Genomic DNA, 18805 nt, shown 5'->3' on the forward strand with positions numbered 1-18805 from the left:
GGGGGCCGGGCCGGGATGGCGGCAGCGGCGGCCGGGGCCGGGGCCGGGGCGGCCCAGGAGAAGCAGTTCCCGCCGGCGCTGCTGAGCTTCTTCATCTACAACCCGCGCTTCGGGCCGCGTGAGGGCGAGGTACGCGGAGCCGGACCGCGCGCCGGTGTCAGCCGGCGGCCGGAGGAGGGCCCGAGGGCGGGGGCGGCAGGCCGGCGGCGGCCCCGGGAGCCGAGGGGCGCGCCCGGGAGGCGACCCCGGCCGGCACCTGTCACCGCGCTCCTGGAGCGGCTTTTATTGAGGCTGCTTTTGTGCCAAGTGTACGCCCGAGCCGGGGAGTAAACGGGGGCCGGACCACGCCGGCAGGGTCTCTTCCGAGTCCTGGATCTAAGCCCGTGTGTCGAATGAAGCTTCAGCAAGCTCGTCACTCCACACGGGTTGAGGCTCTGATTTTTGCATCATTCCTGGGTGACTAAAATTGAGCTAATGTTTTTGTTACCCACCCCCCCCGAAGCGTGGATCGAGAGTGGTGGACTTGTAAACCCGAAAATAACGCAGGCTTGGAGGGCCCTTGGAAAGTTCTTTCCCCTTGGAAAGTTCTTTTCCGAATTGATACATAAATTCCAGGGGTGGGTTTTGTTTATTTTATAGGTGGGGACGGTGACTTCCTCCAAGGATGTCCGGTTCCGCTGGCAGCAAAATCACGGTAGCCTTAAAGGCTGTCAGTCTCAGTGCCCGTGAACCTGCTGAGTTTGACTCGCCTGGAGGCGTACGTCTGCGCACGTGCGCACACGCTCATTTCTTACAATCGTTGGTTTACAAATGAGCAGGAGGCAAGAAACCGTAAGATCGAGTTTTCAGAATAATTGCCTGAGTGCTCCTTCAGATGACATGCGACTTACTGATTATCACAATTGCCTTCCAGGCTCATGAGCGTTATTTACACAGTGAGGAAAAGATAATTCTGGATTCAGTGAACAGGGTTTTTGTTTTGGTTTTTTGTTAGCACGTGTGACGTCAGACGTTGACTTTGAACAGCTTTTTCAACAGCTGAGATGGGAAACATGCTGATACTAATGTGGCGATTCTGTCTCTTCATACTTTAGGAGGAAAATAAAATTTTGTTTTATTACCCAAACGAAGTAGAAAAGAATGAAAAAATTAGAAACGTCGGATTATGTGAAGCTATTGTACAGTTTACCAGGTAATACCTTTTAAAGTGCTTTTGCAGAGCTTAGCGGGTTCTTACAACTTCTACGACTTGGAGACCTGTCCCCAATTATCCTTTTTTTATTAATCTTTTTAGGACCTTTAGTCCATCAAAACCTGCAAAATCTTTACATACGCAGAAGAACAGACAGTTCTTCAATGAGCCAGAAGAAAATTTCTGGATGGTCATGGTATTTACATACACAGTATATCTCTTTGATCTCTTTGAATTTGTGCGGTGAAGTTATGGGTGATCTTTGCTTTACTCTTAGGACTTGAGGAAAGTCCTCTAGCTGCTGCAAAGTAGGATTACAGTAGGGTGGGTTGCCGTTTTAAAGTCAGACTTCTATTCAGTGTATTTGTTCTTGGGGCTGTTTTCGGAAGGTGTGTTTCTGGTATTGTGACCTGCTCAAATTTTTTAACTTAAGGGAAGATTAAAAATGTATATGATTGGTTCATTGTGTAACTTCGTTTTATCAAAATTGCATAGGTTGTTCGGAATCCTATAATTGAAAAGCAAAGTAAAGATGGGAAACCAATTGTTGAATATCAAGAGGAGGAGTTGCTGGTAACGTGTCCTCTTTTATTTCTTATTTTTTGAAAGTTTATTACTGAATATGTTGAGTGACTTGGTCAGATTTAAGCCGGGTCACTTTTACGGAAGCTTCCCAGGATACTCATAGTGAAGCTTTATGTTTATCGCTTACATTAGCACAATTTTATAAAAATGTACATCCCGTCTCACCAGTGCCTCCTAGTCATATGTTCAAGGCCCTCCTAAAATTACTGCTTCATAACTGAATTTAAATACCTTTTATTTTCAGCACACAACTGTTGTGGGACTGAGTCTGTAAGCATTGTATTGCTTTGCCAAGAGTCTTTGTACATTTGTTACACAGCGGACTTTTTTTCCCCTAAAATTGACATCTATGTCTTTGTTTGCAGGACAAGGTTTATAGTTCGGTGCTACAACAGTGCTACAGCATGTACAAGGTAAGCACGATGCTCTTTCTGAATGGAGTCTAGCCAGTTACCTGTTTCCAGGGATTGTTTAAAAATCTTAATTCTTTAGATGACTGCCTGGTGACTATGTGTCTGTTTTAGGGGAGGAAACAATGGGGCCTTTCAAACAGGGTTGAGGTTTATGCATACACTTATTCATTGAGTAGTCAGTCTTTCTTTATTCCCAGCCTTGTGCTAGGAACGTGTCCCCATTGGTAAACAAGAAACTCCATGTTCTTGAGGAAGAGACATTCTGGTGATAGTATTTATGTAAAGTGAAACTTAAGTATGAGTTGAGGTTAAAAAAAAAAAAAATGTCCTAAATGATTAGGTGATAACATGGAAATGATATCACTTAATAGTGTGTTGATTTTTTGTGATTTATTTTATAACTCAGGCTTTCTCCTGTACATGTTTTCCCCTTTTAAAAAGAACGGGATGGGGGGGGGGGGATTAAATAAGCCGAATTAGTCAATGTAAAAGGAAAAGAAGAATTTGTTACCTTGGGAAATTGAAGGGCATAAGAAATTGACTTCTTAAAAAATCTTTTACATCATTAGCTTTTTAATGGTACTTTTCTGAGAGCCATGGAAGATGGAGGTGTCAAGCTCCTAAAAGAAAGATTAGAGAAATTCTTCCATCGGGTAAGTACTTGGAATTTTATTTATAATCTTAGTAGTCTTCAAACAGACCCTTAGAAATACACATACATAAGTTCATTACTCATTGACAAAAAAAACTTAGGACTTGAAAGTGGCAGAGAGCCTAAGATCGTTAGTGGCAAAACCAGACCAATGAGGAAACTTTTTAGATGTGCAGTCTTGCATCTCTCTGTCACCTCTGTGCGGGATCAGAGCATCCTGCCACTTGTGTGCACTGTGACTTCATCCTTGCTCTGCCTGGGTTGGCCAGTGTGGGCTTACTGCATGGTGATTGGTTAATTAGCAGAATTTAAACTCTTTGCCTGAGTTGTACATTCTTGTGGATTGATGAAACAATATTCTGTTTAGTGAGTAGTAATCTGTGTTGACTCAGGTAAAATTTTTGGCTATGACACAGACTTTATCCCATTAGTGGTTATTATTATTTTTTTTAAGTTTATTAATTTTCAGAGAGAGCGTGAGGCAGGGAGGGACAGAGAGGGAGAAAGCGAAACCCAAGCAGGCTCTGCACTGTCAGCACAGAGCGCCATGTGGGGCTTGAACACATGAACCGTGAGATCGTGACCTGAGCCAAAAAACAAGAGCCAGATGCTTAACTGACTGAGCCACCCAGGCGCCCCCCCCCCATAGTGGTTTTTAATGTGATTTTTCCCTCCCAAATGATGAATGAGTGTCCCTAAATAGTTGCCACTCTGTTTTACAGTAAGTTACATTTTATATACTCTACCTCTGGTAAAAATCAGTTTATTTTAGTGGAATAATTCTCAGGTTTTTTCCCTAAATTATCTTTGATCTGTTTTTTTTTTTTTTACATTTGTTTATTTTAGAGAGAGAGAGCGCACGCGTGTGAGCAGGGGAGGGGCAGAGAGAGGGAGACACAGAGTCTGAAGCAGGCTCCAGGCTCTGAGCTGCCAGGACAGAGCCCGACGCCGGGCTTGAACTCCCGGACCATGAGATCATGACCTAAGCCGAAGTCAGCCGCTTAATCGACTGAGCCACCCAGGCGCCCCTGTTTCTTCACTTTACTGACCATAATTATTTACCCTCCTGCTGCCTCCTGATTCCTGTTCTTGCCTTCTTTACCCTCCTGTCCATCAACAATTGACTACCTGTCCTTTCAACGTTATTTTGGTAGGAGGTGGCAGTGTCTGTCCGCGACGTCACTGTTGACATCCCTAATAAGGTTGATATAACTTGAGGAGCGCTAGCGTAAGGAGTTAGCGCTTCAAAGAGACAAGACATAATCCTGAACAAACATTAACTAGTTATGTTTGAGCTTAATGTCGTGAAATTGGTACTGACTGCACATCTAGTTAGCTGTGGCTCACCCCCTTACTCGTCTTCTCGGCGCAGTAGTACGTAATCGTATCATAAATTGACTAATTACCCTGAACTGTCAGTGCTCTATTCCGTGTACTCTAAGTTTAAGGCCTTTTTTTTTTTCCTACAGTACTTGCAAACGTTGCATTTGCAGTCATGTGATCTTCTCGACATTTTTGGTGGAATCAGCTTCTTCCCCTTGGATAAAATGACTTATTTGAAAATCCAATCCTTTATTAATAGAATGGAGGAAAGCCTGAGTATAGTCAAATACACCGCCTTCCTCTATAACGATCAGCTGATCTGGTATGTATGCTCCCGAGGCTTGGCCTGTAAAAGAAGAAAATCTTTGAGGATCATAAAAACCACAGTGACTGGGTTGATAGCAGGCTGTTGGACTGGAACAGATAGCAAGGGGGCAAGGGCAAGGTGGGAAGCGTCTTTATAGATCCTGTCAAAATAAAGCAGTGATGACTTAAACCAAAAGTAGGGTGATTTGGGTTAAAACGACCAAGTAGGGGAGCTTAAAACTGGCGCCATGCAAGGTGGAGAAAACGTTTCTGCCGAGCTGAGTTTAAGAAGCCCGTTTTTATTTTGGTGTTCTTCCAAAAACGTCTTTAAAGAAACCGTATAGTAAATGTGGAAAGCATACTTTTCAGACTTTGTTTTAAAGAAGCTAGATGGAAAAAAAAAAATATCCGAGAAGTTAAATGTGTTATAAAACCAGGAAGTTACCCACTAGCAACAAACTGTGCAACCTGTAGTGAGAACAAAAACATAATTTCTTTGAGAATGTTAATCCTGGAGAAGAAAAGATAAACTGCAACTAATGCTTTCAGCTGCGGCCAGACAGCTCCAGCAAAGCCACGCCAACGTGCATGCGACTGCATAGACCTGCAGGGGGTGTGGAGCCGGCTGTTCATCTGAGTCTGAGATGGGCTGCTGGGGTCCGGGAGCTCTTCGGGTGCTCGCACGCATTCAGTTTTCGTGTTTGCTTGTACTAATACCCCGCTTTCTTCAGTTAGGGCTGCGGCCACGTTTGAGCGCTAAACCTGAGTTCAGCTAACAGGGCAGTAACGGTTCCCTGAAACTTTCCACGGTTCCCCGAAACCCGTCCTCTCCCTGCCAAGGTCTTGTAGCCTCATTTTAGGAAGAGAAATTGACTGAAAGAAGTTAAACACATTGTTTATTAAACACATTGATGAGTTTTGATGTAGAGTTTGTTTTCTCCTACGAAAACAACAAATTCCAGATGAAAAGGCCTCTTTTTTTTTGTTTAACAAATTATTTAGCAGGGAACCTGATGCTGTATTAGCTGGCCCTGTTCTAGGTGCTTTTTATGATATGCATGCTGTAGTAGTGAAATGAAATTCTTAATGCTGCCGTGAGAAGGTGAAGGGGAGTTACTTACATGGGGTTGGAGGGCGTCAGGTCTGGAGAGGGAGTAGCTTTCCAAAGGCAGAAATTAACAGGGAGATGCTGGGAAGGGTGCACACGGCCACGGTGACGAGATTGAGGGACAAGCTGGAATTGAACAGCAGTCCGTAGCCTTGGTGCCCTTGGCAGAGGAAGGGCAGCTCAGATTCCAGTCGCCAGGCACAGCAGAAGGCCTGACGTGGGTATGAGCTCGGGAGGTGAGAAAGGGTTCAGGCCTAGAGCAAGAGGATCCCCTCAAGGTCAGTAGCTCCTGTTGAGAGGCTGTGGGGCCAGCCTGACGAGCAAGCCTGGCCGAGTTCCAGAAGCCTAAGCTCACAGCTAAATGTTACCCAGCTCCTGGGATCCTCTTGGTATCTTTGTCTTTGTGAAGGATGTCCCGACACCCCCTGGGGTTAAGCAGTGCCCAGCTCTGGTGGTCATACAGAGCTGCTTGTGGTCCCACCCTAATATGCTGGCAGGGCAGACAGAGCTGGTCCCAGACAGTCACCACAAGAAGGAGCTTCAAGAAAAACAGCACATTTTGAGAAGCGGCTGTTAATCACAAAGCTAGTGTATGAAAATACCTATGAAGTATTTCGTATTTCGTGAGCAGAATATGTATTTGCTCTTATTGCTTACCGTAGATATACATATGTTTTTTAGTTTTGAATGGTTTGTTTTGTCAAGTGGAGCCCAGTGGTGGTGTTGCTGTGTTTAATGTTTTGTTTTTTCATCATAAGTATACTGTTTAATCCCTACACCCCTATTCCTGCCTACCCCCACCTGCCTCCCCTTTGGGAACCATCAGTTTGTTCTCTATAGTTGAGAGTCTGTTTTTTGGTTTGTTTCTCTCTCTCTCTCTCTCTCTCTTTTTTTTTATCTTTTGCTCATTAGTTTCTTAAACTCCACATATGAGTGAAGTCCTATGGTATTTGTCTTTCTCTGACTTATTTCACTTAGCATTACACTCTATTGATATTGCTGCAGACGGGAGTATCTCATTTTTTCATGGCTGAATAATGTTTCATTGTATATATACACCATATCTTTTTTTTTAATGTAACTTATTGTCAAATTGGCTAACATACAGCATGTACGGTGTGCTCTCGGTTTTGAGGGTAGATTTCCATGATTCATCACTTACGTATAACACCCTGTGTTCATCTTAACAAGGGTACACCACATCTTCTTGATCCTTTTCTCTATTTATGGGCACTTGGGTTGCCTCTGTAGTTTGACTGTTGAGAATAATGCTGCCATAAACATAGGGGTGCATGTATCCCTTTGAATTAGTGTTTTTGTATATTTTGGGCAAATACCCAGTAGTGTAGTTGCTGGAACATAGGGCGGTTCTATTTTCAATATTTTGAGGAACCTCCATACTGGTTTCCACTCAGAGGAATCTTGATAATATTTTCCACAGTGGCTGTACCAGTTTGCATTCCAGCCAACAGTGGAAGAAAGTTCCCCTTTCTCCACATCCTCACCAATAGCTGTTGTGTCTTGGGTTGTCGAATGTCGAATTTAGTCATTCTGACAGGAATGAGGTGATCTCCCATTGTAGTTTGGTGCGCATTTCCCTCATGATGAGTGATGATGAGCATCTTTTCAGGTGTCTGTTGAGCATCTGGATGTCTTTGGTGAAATGTCTATCCGTGTCTTCTGCCCATTTTTTGATTGGGTTATTTGTTCTTTGGGTGTTGAGTTGTATCAGTTCTTTATTTATTTTGGATATTAACCCTTTATTGGATTTGCAAGTATCTTCTACCATTCCAGTTTGCCTTTCAGTTTTGTTGATTGTTTCCTTTGCTGTGCAGAAACTATTTTGATGAGTCCTAGATGGTTTATTTTTTTATTTCTCTTGCCTCGGGAGACATAACTAGAAAAATGTTGGTACAGCCGATGTCAGAGACGTTACTGCCTGTGCTCCCCTCAAGGATTTTTATGGTTTCAGGTCTCACATTTAGGTCTTTAATCCATTTTGAGTTTATTTTTGTGTATGGTGTGAGAATGTGGTCCGGTTTCATTCTTCTGCATGTCGCTGTCCAGTTTTTCCAATACCCATTTGTTGAAGAGACTTTTCCCCGTTGGATATTCATTCGTCCTTTGTCAAAGATTAATTGACTGTATAATCGTGGGTTTATTTTGGAGTTTTCTATTCTATTCCATTGATCTGTATGTCTGTTTTTTTTTTAATATGAAATTTGTTGTCAAATTGGTCTCCATACAACACCCAGTGCTCATCCCAACAGGTGCCCTCCTCAATGCCCATCACCCACCCTCCCCGCCCTCCCACCCCCGATCAACCCTCAGTTTATTCTCAGTTTTTAAGAGTGTCATATGGTTTGGTTCTCTCCCTCTCTAACTTTTGTTTTCCTTCCCCTCCCCTATGGTCTTCTGCTAAGTTTCTCAGGATCCACATAAGAGTGAAACCATATGGTATCTGTCTTTCTCTGTATGGCTTATTTCACTTAGCATAATACTCTCCAGTTCCATCCACGTTGCTACAAATGGCCAGATTTCCTTCTTTCTCGTTGCCAAGTAGCATTCCATTGTATATATAAACCACATCTTCTTTATCCATTCGTCAGTTGACAGACATTTAGGCTCTTTCCATAATTTGGCTATTGTTGAAAGTGCTGCTATAAACATTGGAGTACCAGTGCCCCTGTACATCAGCACTCCTGTATCCCTTGGGTAAATTCCTAGCAGTGCTATTGCTGGGTCATAGGGTAGATCTATTTTTAATTTTTTGAGGAACCTCCACACTGTCTTCCAGAGCAGCTGAACCAGTTTGCATTCCCACCAGCAGTGCAAAAGGGTTCCCGTTTCTCCACTTCGTCGCCAGCATCTATAGTCTCCTGATTTGTTCATTTTAGCCACTCTGACTGGCGTGAGGTGGTATCTCAGTGTGGTTTTGATTTGTATTTCCCTGATGAGGAGCGACATTGAGCATCTTTTCATGTGCCTGTTGGCCATCCGGATGTCTTCTTTAGAGAAGTGTCTATTCATGTTTTCTGCCCACTTCTTCACTGGATTATTTGTTTTTCAGGTGAGAAGTTTGGTGAGTTCTTTACAGATTGTGGATACTAGTCCTTTGTCCGATATGTCATTTGCAAATATATTTTCCCATTCCATTGGTTGCCTTTTAGTTTTGTTGATTGTTTCCTTTGCAGTGCAGAAGTTTTTTATCTTGATGAGGTCCCAATATTTCGTTTTTGCTTTTAATTCCCTTGCCTTTGGAGATGTGTCAAGTAAGAAATTGCTGCGTCTGAGGTCAGGTTTTTTCCTGCTTTCTCCTCTAGGGTTTTGATGGTTTCCTGTCTCACATTCAGGTCCTTTATCTATTTTAAGTTCATTTTTGTGAATGGTGTAAAAAGTGGTCTAGTTTCATTCTTCTGCATGTTGCTGTCCACTTCTCCCAGCACCATTTGTCTGTTTTTATGCCAGTACCATACTGTCTTAATTACTGCTTTATAATGTAATTGGAAATCTGGAATTAGTTTTTTCAAGATTGCTTTGGCTATTCAAGGTTTTCTGTGATTGCATACAGATTTTAGGATTGTTACAGTTCTGTGAAAAATACTGTTGGTATTTTCACAGAGGTTGCATTCAGTGTGTAAATTGCTTTAAGGTAGGGTAGACCTTTTAACGATATTCTTCAAAATGTCTATTTGTGTTGTCTTGAATTTCTTTCATCAGTGTTTTATAGTTTTCATAGTACAGGTCTTTCACCTCTTTGGTTAAGTTTATTCCTAAATATTTTATTATTTTTAGTGCAGTGTAAATAGGATTGTTTTCTTCATTTCACCTTCTGCTTCGTTACTAGTGTATGGAAATGCAACAGATTTGTGTGCATTGATTTTGTATGCAACTTTACTGAATTTATTTGTCGGTTCTAGCAGTTTTTTGGTGGAGTCTTTAGAGGTTTTTATACAGAGTATCATGTCATTTGCAAATAGTGACAGTTTTACTTCCTCCTTACCAATTTGGATGCCTTTTTATTTTTTCTGTTGTCTGATTACTGTGGCTAGGACTTCTAGTTCGATGTTGAGTAAAAGTGGTGAGGATAGGCATCCTTGTCTTGGTCCTGATCTTCGGGGAAAAGCCCTCAATGTCTCCCCTTTAAGTGTGGTGTTTGCTGTGAGTTTTTCATACATGGCCTTTATTATGTTGAGGTATATTCCTTCTAGGCCTACTTTGCAGAGGGTTTTTGTCATGAATGGATATTGTACTTTGTCGATTTTTTTTTTTTTTGCATCTATTGAAATGATTATATGGGTTTTATCCTTTCTCTTATTGATGTGCTGCATCACATTGATTGTTTCGTGAACATCGAACCACCCTTGCGTTCTGAGAATAAATCCCATTTGATCGTGGCATATGATTTTTTTAATGTATTGATGGTTTTGGTTTGCTACTTACTGTATTGTTTTGAAATTAACTGATTGAGGGTAGAAATATCTGTCTGTTCCAGGACATGGCCAGAACCTGGTACACTGTATGTGCTCAGTAAATGTTAGTTGTGAGCTCAAAGCAAATGGTTAGTAGAAAATCTCTTCTGTTTTGAACTGTGTTGCATTTCATGGATGGATTTGGTTTTACAGGGGCTATGATAGCATTCGACATTACTGCTCTTTGGTAGGAGGTCATTTGGCTTTCTTGTCCAGAGTTCTTGGCCTGTTTTGTTTTATTTTGCTTTTTCTTGGCCTGTTTTTTTTTTTTTTATTAAAAAAGATTTTTTTAACGTGTATTTATTATTGAGAGACAGAGAGACCCAGAGTGTGAGCAGGGGAGGGGTAGAGAGAGGGGGAGACACAGAATCTGAATTAGGCTCCAGGCTCTGAGCTGTCAGCACAGAGCCTGACATGGGGCTCTAATTCAAAAACTGCAAGATCATGACCCTAGCTGAAGTTGGTTGTCTGACCAACTGAGCCACCCAGGCACCCCCCCTTGGCCTATTTTTTGAGAGTATTTTCTTTTTAGTGAATGGATTTAGTTTCCAGAGGTTAATGCTTTTATGAATAACTGATTTAGATACTTAAGTTAATCAAAGTTGAGCATAATCTGGACTAGATTATTTTACATTTAATACGCGACAGTAATGTAGTCCGTATCGTAGACTAAACTGATCCTGATGGAAAGGATTTTGCATTGCACACAAGTAGATCAGTTGACATTTAAGCTGAAGAAAAGTTTGTGTTTTTTTGTTTGTTGTGTTTGGGTTTTTTTTAAGAAAAAAAAATTATAATGGGATGCCTGAGTGGCTCAGTCGGTTAAGCGTCCACCTCTTGATTTTGGCTCAGGTCATGATCTCACGGTTCGTGAGATCAAGCCCTGTGTTGGGCTCATTGCTGACAGCATTGAGCCTGCTTGGGATTCTCTCTCTCCCTCTCTCTCTTTGATCCTCTCCCACTCATGTTCTCTTTGTCTCTCTCTCAAAATAAACAGACTTTAATTTTTTTTAATTATTCATATTAAATAACTATATTTGAGAGACTTTGAAGGAACACCTTTACGTCTGAACATGAGCGGTCTGTTTCCTGTTTGATGTGAGCCATTGATAGAATCCTGAATCATTTGGACCTGCCAGTGCAGGAGTTTTTTGCTTTATGTATTATCTGTTTGCTTACTTGTGTTAAGGAAGGAACTTTTTGATTTTTTTTTAACTCTTATTTTTTTTCCTAAAAACTGTTCCCCAGTAGTAACATCCTCTATAATTATAATGCATTATTGCTTCATTTATTTTTGTATCTGTATTTGTATGTTGCGTTTTATTTCTTAGGGGAGCAGAAGAAGGGCTGGGTGGCAAACACTGGAGAGAGGGTTGCTAACGGAGATCCTACCACTAGGGCAGGCCTTAGTGCAGGCAAAGCAGGAATTGTCTGCTTCGGGTTTTGTGCTTGGGACAGCTGGCTGCAGCTTAGTATTTTTCTTTTTAAGTTTTCAATCCAGAAAACCACCACCGAAGTATTTAGTGCCTAGCATTGAGTCTTAAGTGATAAAAACCAAGCCCTAACGTGGCACACGTAGGAAGCAGTTAAGTAGTGTTTTCTTCCATTTCTTCTTACAGGGTTTTTTCTACTTTGCGCCCTGTGGTCTAGAATAGCACCATCCAGAATGAATAGGGGTCAAGCCACGTGTATTATTTTAAGTTTCCCCGTAGCTATGTTGAAAGAAAAAAAGAAAAAAGACTGGTGAAATTAATATTTTAGCCCAGTATTTCTAAGGTTATTTATTTCAGCTTGTAAAAACATAAATTATTTATTTTAATTTTTTTTTTCAACGTTTATTTATTTTTTGGGACAGAGAGAGACAGAGCATGAACGGGGGAGGGGCAGAGAGAGAGGGAGACACAGAATCGGAAACATGCTCCAGGCTCTGAGCCATCAGCCCAGAGCCCGACGCGGGGCTCGAACTCCCGGACCGCGAGATCGTGACCTGGCTGAAGTCGGACGCTTAACCGACTGCGCCACCCAGGCGCCCCGAAAACATAAATTATTAATGACTTTTTTTTTTTTTTGGTGCTAAATCTTAAAACTCTAGCTTGTGTTTTAGCACTTATCGCAACCAGCCACATTTCAAGTGTTCAGTGGCCAGATGGGCCCAGTAGCTGCTGTTACTGGCAGTGCTAGAAATGGCCCAGAACGTAGTACTTCACGTGATGATCTCTTCTACTTGACCGTCGACGACCCTGCCCCACCAGTACTTCTGACTCCTGTCTTGAAAGGATAGTAACATCCAGAATCTGTTTTGTTTTCCTTTTTCTCTTTCTCTCTCCTTACCTGAGTTTTTTTTTTTTTTTCTGCAAAACGAAAGAGTAGGTGACTTCACACGTTTGATTTGGAAATTTGGTCTGCCTCGTTTGGCTGCGTGAGAGTTGGAGAGTTAGGGTTGTCCTAGGACAAACCTTAAAGGTTCTGCTTGGTGGAAAACAGAACAAACCTGGTTAAGGGGCCAGAACCCCCTTACACTTTCAGCTGTGGACCAGACCTTGTGAAAATTGAACCTGGAAAGAAGAGGGTGGCATAGGAAGAGGAAAAGGTGAGACAGCCTCGGAACAGTCTCAGTAAGGGAACAGCATGTATTTGCCAGGACAAGCCAGATTTTTCTAACAGATGGTCTTTCTGGGAAAAGCAGAGCAAGCCTCTGGAATGTGCTGTAGAGGCTTGATTTATATAGAGTTGGATCTTAGCGAAGGATTTTATTTTTTTTTTCCTGTTCTCTTGAAGAGAAAAAAACCCAGACAGACTCCTCATCGTCTGTTTATACCCCTACCTAGACACATGATTTCAGATAGGGTCTGATGCCTGCTAGTGTCTCCGCACCCGTTTCCACATGCTTATTCTCGCCTCATGTCAGATGAGATCTGCCTGAAAGTTTCTCTCTTTCTCTTGCTCCTTTCTGCCTACACGGAAATCATAGAATTAAAATCCTCGTATGTTTCTGAGACCCGGCGGGAGCACATCCCCCGTCTACAGCGTGCCAGTATTTGCCGGGAGGCCGGGCGATGGCATATGCATTTCCGCACGGCCTAGAAGCGGAGGGAAATCGGCGGCCCAAAGTGGAGCGTTGTGGTCGTTAATGCTCCCTGAAGAATCCTCCATGGGATTCAAGGAGAGAATCAAGTCCCATCAAATCAGACTGGTGGCTTTTTGTTAAAATGGCACGTAGAGTACAAGATGGCACAATAGTAGCCTTCGCCAGGTCAGGATAACTGCCGGTGCCAGACTAGTTGAATCCATTCCCTTCTGGAACTTGACAAAGAGACGGCATCTTGATAAAATGGAAACGAGGAAAAGAGGAGCTCTGTTACAATCAGAGCCATGGGAAGACGGAAGACCAGTTCCAGGCTTTTAACACCGTGCTTTTCTGATGTTTCAGGAGTGGGTTAGAGCAAGATGACATGAGAATTTTATACAAATACCTCACCACATCTCTATTTCCAAGGCATATTGAACCTGAGGTATGGCCGGGTACTAGTCTCTCTCCCCTGCCCCCCCCAACCCACCTCCGTCTCTATGTGTGTGTATCCTGTATGTATACACACGCACACACCCCCGCACACCTGCGCGCCCGGGCTGGGGGGCTGGGGGGCTGGGGAGGAGGGCGGAGTAACGCGGTGGTGGGTGGGGCAGTTCTGATCTGTATTTTACGTTGCTGGTATGATAAGTATTTGGTTGTGTTTTCATTAGCCCAGAAAACCACATATGCCACCTCTTGGTTTTGTTAGGTTCAAATGCAGTAGAAAGGTCTGTTCTCAAGAGGAGCAATTCATCTAGCAGAGGAAAAGCTGGGATTTTAGGTAGGGTTCTGGGAACTTGAAAACGCCCAGGATCTCTGACAGAACAAAGGTTAATCCTGTAGCCTTGTCATTACAAACGTGAGGTGTCATTGAGTGGATGTTCTGTTGCCTGCCTGGCTTCTCCACTGTGGTGCCGTACTTCCCAGTTTTATGCAGAGACCAGTAAGTAATGCTGCAGCCTTCTCCCCAGAGTGCCCTTCTGCAGCTCTCCTCGGGTTGAAGATGAAAAATACTTGAAGCCCAGAAACCATTTTGGCTCAGGTGCATATATGTGCTTGCCCTCTCCTTGCCCTCCCTCTGTTTAAGACTGTGAGTTAAACAACAGGAAGAAAATGACTTTGGTAGGAAATTGATAGGCCCCCGGGGGGCTCAGTCGGTTCAGCGTCCCACTCAATATCCGCTCAGGTCTCGATCTCAGAGTCGTGAGTTCTAGCCCCGTGTTGTGAAGCTTGCTTAAGAAAAAAAGGAAAAGAAAAAGAAATTGAAAGGAAGGTTCCGAGAAGGACCTAGTCCTGTACTTAGTCCCTTTCCAGGTGGTTTGAGTGCAGTGACTCGTGTTTCTTGAGAACGTACCACATACCAGACACCGGACCGAGCGACCAGCAAACGTGAACGATCTCCTGGCGTCCTGAGGCCCATCTTACATGTCGGATACTCCGGCTGAGGGGGCTTCGGTGATGTGCCCGGGGTCACTAGCTAGGAAGTGGCAGGGCCAGGACTTGATCTCAGGGTCTGCCTGATGCTAAATTACGTGCTTACATGCACACCGTCGGGAGGCTTTTCCACGTGTGACCATGCCACTGCTGCAACAGGGAACTCTGTTTGGTGCTTGATGATAAGTCCAAGGAGCCAGGCTTACAAAATAGGAAGCCACAGTATACAACGTGGCAACGTCAGTGTGGATGCATGAGGTCTTGTCTCATGACCACTGCACGTGGGAGAGTTGGAGCTATGTTTTTACTGTTGCATTTAGAATGTTTTTCAATCTTTGGGGAGGGGACCTCTATGCTAAAACTTTATATAGACTGAAAGAATGTCAAAACTTTTTAGAGTAACAGGTTTTAGCTAACACGACTTGGAATTTTTTTCCTTTTCCTATGTGTGTCGAAAGCAGTACACCTTCAGAGAAAGAATGTCAGGAGTGTGCTCCATGCTCCACATCCAGATCCACGAGGGGGCGTGACGTCCTGGCCGAGGCAGGGGCTTTGATGTCACAGAGGCTTGCGGTCAATGCCTGGCTCTGCCACGTAGGACCTGTGTGCGTTGGTGAACGTGTACTAACTTGAGTTTCCACGACCAGGAGATAGGAAGAGTGTGTTCTCTCTAGGGATCCTATGAGGTGGTCATCGCCTAGCATCTGTTAACCCCGTGGGAGATTCTGGTTATTGGCATAAAAGGAATTAAGTCAGTGTATGGAGTTGAGGTTATGATCAAGTTATGATGGTTCTGCTTCATATCAGTGCCTTCTTTCCCTCTGTAATCCTTCCTCTCTCTTTTTGGTGGGATAAGAGGAGAGAATGATACAGAAAAATGGTCTGGAGCCAACTAGTAGATATGAGTGCTGTTTTCAAAGCTTTAAAAGTAGGAATATCTAAGAAGTCATTTCTAAACATTGTATTTGTTTACAGTTGGCGGGAAGAGATTCTCCAATAAGGGCAGAGATGCCAGGAAATCTTCAACATTATGGAAGGTAAAACTTGTGTTCTCTGAAAAACAGTATTAGATTTTATGATCTCTTTTGGTAAAGATAAAATCATCAACACTGAATTACCTTTGTGCTGTTTATTGGCAATAATCAGCAAAGGAAATTGATGTCTCCAGTGAGTTAAAACTTTATCGTATTCTGACTTGGTGTCTTCCCCCCAAAATGAATATATATTAAGTAGGAATATATTCCTGTTTGTACTTTGCCTAATTGAATGGAGTCATTTCCATGCTTACTTTGCAGATTTCTTACTGGACCCTTGAACCTAAATGATCCAGAAGCAAAATGCAGATTCCCCAAGATTTTTGTAAATACGGACGACACGTATGAAGCCCTGCATCTAATTGTTTATAAGGTAACAACTGTTTTTCCCTCCAGTGTCGCAGATTAACGCGAAAAGTAAATCCTTCTTGCGTGTGTACACAAGTGTGTGCATGTACGTACCTCTTCGTTGTTTCTCGGAACAAAAGTTGAGAGTTCTAATCACCGTATGACTCACAGTGAGTGCTCCTCTGGAACAGTGGGCTGGTTTTCAGCTCCTTTTCAGTACTTTTGTTATTAGCGAAAGAATCAGAGTGACAGATACTGTATCTGTATTCAAATACTGTTCTGACTCACCAGGGTTTGAAGTCCCGGGTGCTCACAAACCAGAGGCCACCGAAGGTTGTGTTACCTCGTAGTCCGGTGCCTTCTGGTGTGGGCCTGGCTACACCTCAGTGAATTCTGCTTTTGTGGATTTGAAAGCCGAGGACTTGCTGATTCTATAACCTTAGTGTCCGTTTGTTTCAGGGTATCATCTTGTTAGGTTGTTTTTTTGTTTTTTTCAAGTTCATTTCTTTGTTATGAGAGAGAGCGAGAGAAAGAGAGCAAGCGCACGCGAGAGAGCGGGGGAGGGCTAAGAGAGAGGGGGAGAAAGAGAATTCCCCAGCAGGCTCGCTCTGTCCTGTCAACGCAGAGCACGATGCAGGGCTCGAACTGACGAACCGCAAGATCATGACCTGAGCTGAAATCAAGAGTCGGAAGCTTAACCAGCTGAGCCACCCAGGTGCCCCATTGTTAGAAGCTGGATTTTTTTAAAGTTTATTTTATTTATTTTTGAGACAGAGACAGAGCGTGAATGGGGGAGGGTCGCAGAGAGAGGGAGACACAGAATCCGAAACAGGCTCCAGGCTCTGAGCAGTCAGCACAGAGCCCGACGCGGGGCTCGAACCCACAGACCGCGAGATCGTGACCTGAGCCGAAGTCGGACGCTTAACCGACTGAGCCACCCAGGTGCCCCAGAGGCTGGATTTTTTTAAAGGTGGTTTTGGTTCAAGAAAGAAAGCTAAGCATGTATGTTTATCTTCTTCTCCACCTGAGAGTACAATTATGTTTCAACTTGTAAAGGCCTAGAAATGATGTTGTAAGAGCGCAGGGAGGAGTGCACGTCAGAGCACGAGGGGGCTGTCTCTCCCTGGAAGGCAGAAAGGGGGTGTAAGTGTGATGCTGGTGGAGGAAGTCTGGCCGAGGACATGAGTGGAGGAGTGCGCTCGGGCAAGAGCCCACCCGCCCCCCAGAAGCCCAGAGGAGCTCCCGGCTTGGGGGGACATCTGAGGAGTCGGGAGGGGGACGTGAGCTTGGAAAGAAGGGGAGTAGGTGAAATGTATATAAATCGGCCGGCCACCCCTTTTCCTGTGCTTGCACACAGGCAGCTGACACCTATCCCCGGGCGAAAGTCGAGGGTCCTTTTAAAGAAGAACGATCCAGGGAGCCCTAGAGCGGCCGGTGTGGGTGTGAGCACCTGGGAGCATGTGGCGTCCCCAGGCACCCGTGTGACTGCTGCCCTCGTCCTGTCCCCAGAGCAAAGCCCCCCTCCCTGCTTGGCCACACACTCCCTCATCCTTCAGCATGTTTGGAAAAACAAAACTGGGTCTGAGAGAAACAAAAATGACTCTGGGAACAGAGAGAACTTGAAAAAGTTTGCGTCCAGAGATTAGAGAAGTGTATCTATAAACTAGAACCAGGAAGACACACAAGAGTCCGGGTGAGCGTGAACGAGCGTGAGCTAGGCTTGACTGAAAATACAGTTCCTAAGCGTATTGACTGGAGTAAGATGGACGTGGCATGAAATTTGCCATTTTAACCCTCTTCCTTTTAATGTCTATTTTGAGAGAGAAAGTGTGAGCCGGGGAGGGGCAGAGAGAGAGAGAGAGGGAGAGAGAGAATGCCAGGCAGTCTCCATGCTTAGCACGGAGCCTGATGTGGGGCTTGGTCTCAAACTTGTGAGATCATGACCTCAGCCGAAATCAGTAGTCGGACACTTAACCGACTCGGCTACCCAGGTACTCCGCCGTTTTAACCATCTTTAAGTGTACAGCTCAGTGACGTCACTACATTCACGCTGTTGTGCAGCCATCATCACCGTTTCCGGAACTTTCCTTCAACACAAATTCTGTACCCATTAAACAACAACCTTTTCAGCCCCTGTCCCCCAAAATTATAATTTTTGACAGAACTTCATTGTAAGGGTTAAAGATGAATTGTCTTGCCTGGAGCATGAGATGAAAGGATATGAGATGAAAATACGGAAGAACAATGGGAGAGGAGGATTTCAACATGTGATTCACAATGTGGAGGAGAGGAGAGCAGCAGAGTGATTATGGGGACACCTCTTGCTTAAGAGGTACACATTTGCTGGACCGAAAAGGCCCACTGAATGTCTTCCACGGTGAACCAAAAAGACATATTTCTACCCATACAATGGGCAGTTTCAGAAGTATAAAGATCCTAGAAGCTTCCAGAAGGAAAATCAGGTCATTTGAGAAGTTCTGAGAGAAAATGGTTTTCAGTGTAGAATTCTTTGCTGAGCCAAACTATCCATCACGAGTGACATCAAAGAAGGATGTTCTTTTTTTTTAAATTTTTTTTTCCAACGTTTTTATTTATTTTTGGGACAGAGAGAGAGCATGAACGGGGGAGGGGCAGAGAGAGAGGGAGACACAGAATCCGAAACAGGCTCCAGGCTCTGAGCCATCAGCCCAGAGCCTGACGTGGGGCTCGAACTCACGGACCGCGAGATCGTGACCTGGCTGAAGTCGGACGCCCAACCGACTGCGCCACCCAGGCGCCCCGAAGGATGTTCTTAAACATGCAAAGTTTCAGGAAGGTTACCCCATGTGTCCTTCAGTCAGAGGAAAGGGGGCTCTGTCCTGGGTACAG

At 43.9% G+C, this 18805-nt stretch overlaps 1 protein-coding gene across 2 annotated transcripts in view; it reads left to right on the plus strand.

Moving 5' to 3' along the window:
* CCZ1 (CCZ1 homolog, vacuolar protein trafficking and biogenesis associated) overlaps positions 1-18805 on the plus strand; it is a 34838-nt gene continuing 16033 nt past the window's right edge. Inside the window, exons 1-10 of one of the 2 annotated variants that reach the window (XM_030300602.1) lie at positions 1-129; positions 1095-1192; positions 1295-1388; positions 1688-1765; positions 2143-2190; positions 2760-2843; positions 4312-4487; positions 13482-13563; positions 15531-15592; positions 15851-15962. In XM_030300602.1, the coding sequence (XP_030156462.1) occupies positions 16-129; positions 1095-1192; positions 1295-1388; positions 1688-1765; positions 2143-2190; positions 2760-2843; positions 4312-4487; positions 13482-13563; positions 15531-15592; positions 15851-15962 (948 nt within the window). In that variant the 5' untranslated portion in view covers positions 1-15. Of the gene's footprint in view, positions 130-795; positions 832-1094; positions 1193-1294; positions 1389-1687; positions 1766-2142; positions 2191-2759; positions 2844-4311; positions 4488-13481; positions 13564-15530; positions 15593-15850; positions 15963-18805 lie in introns of those variants that run through there. The other variant, XM_030300603.1, reaches the window with a different exon arrangement.

This window comes from Lynx canadensis, chromosome E3 (assembly GCF_007474595.2).
Source record: "Lynx canadensis isolate LIC74 chromosome E3, mLynCan4.pri.v2, whole genome shotgun sequence".
NCBI classification, from domain to species: Eukaryota; Metazoa; Chordata; class Mammalia; order Carnivora; family Felidae; genus Lynx; species Lynx canadensis.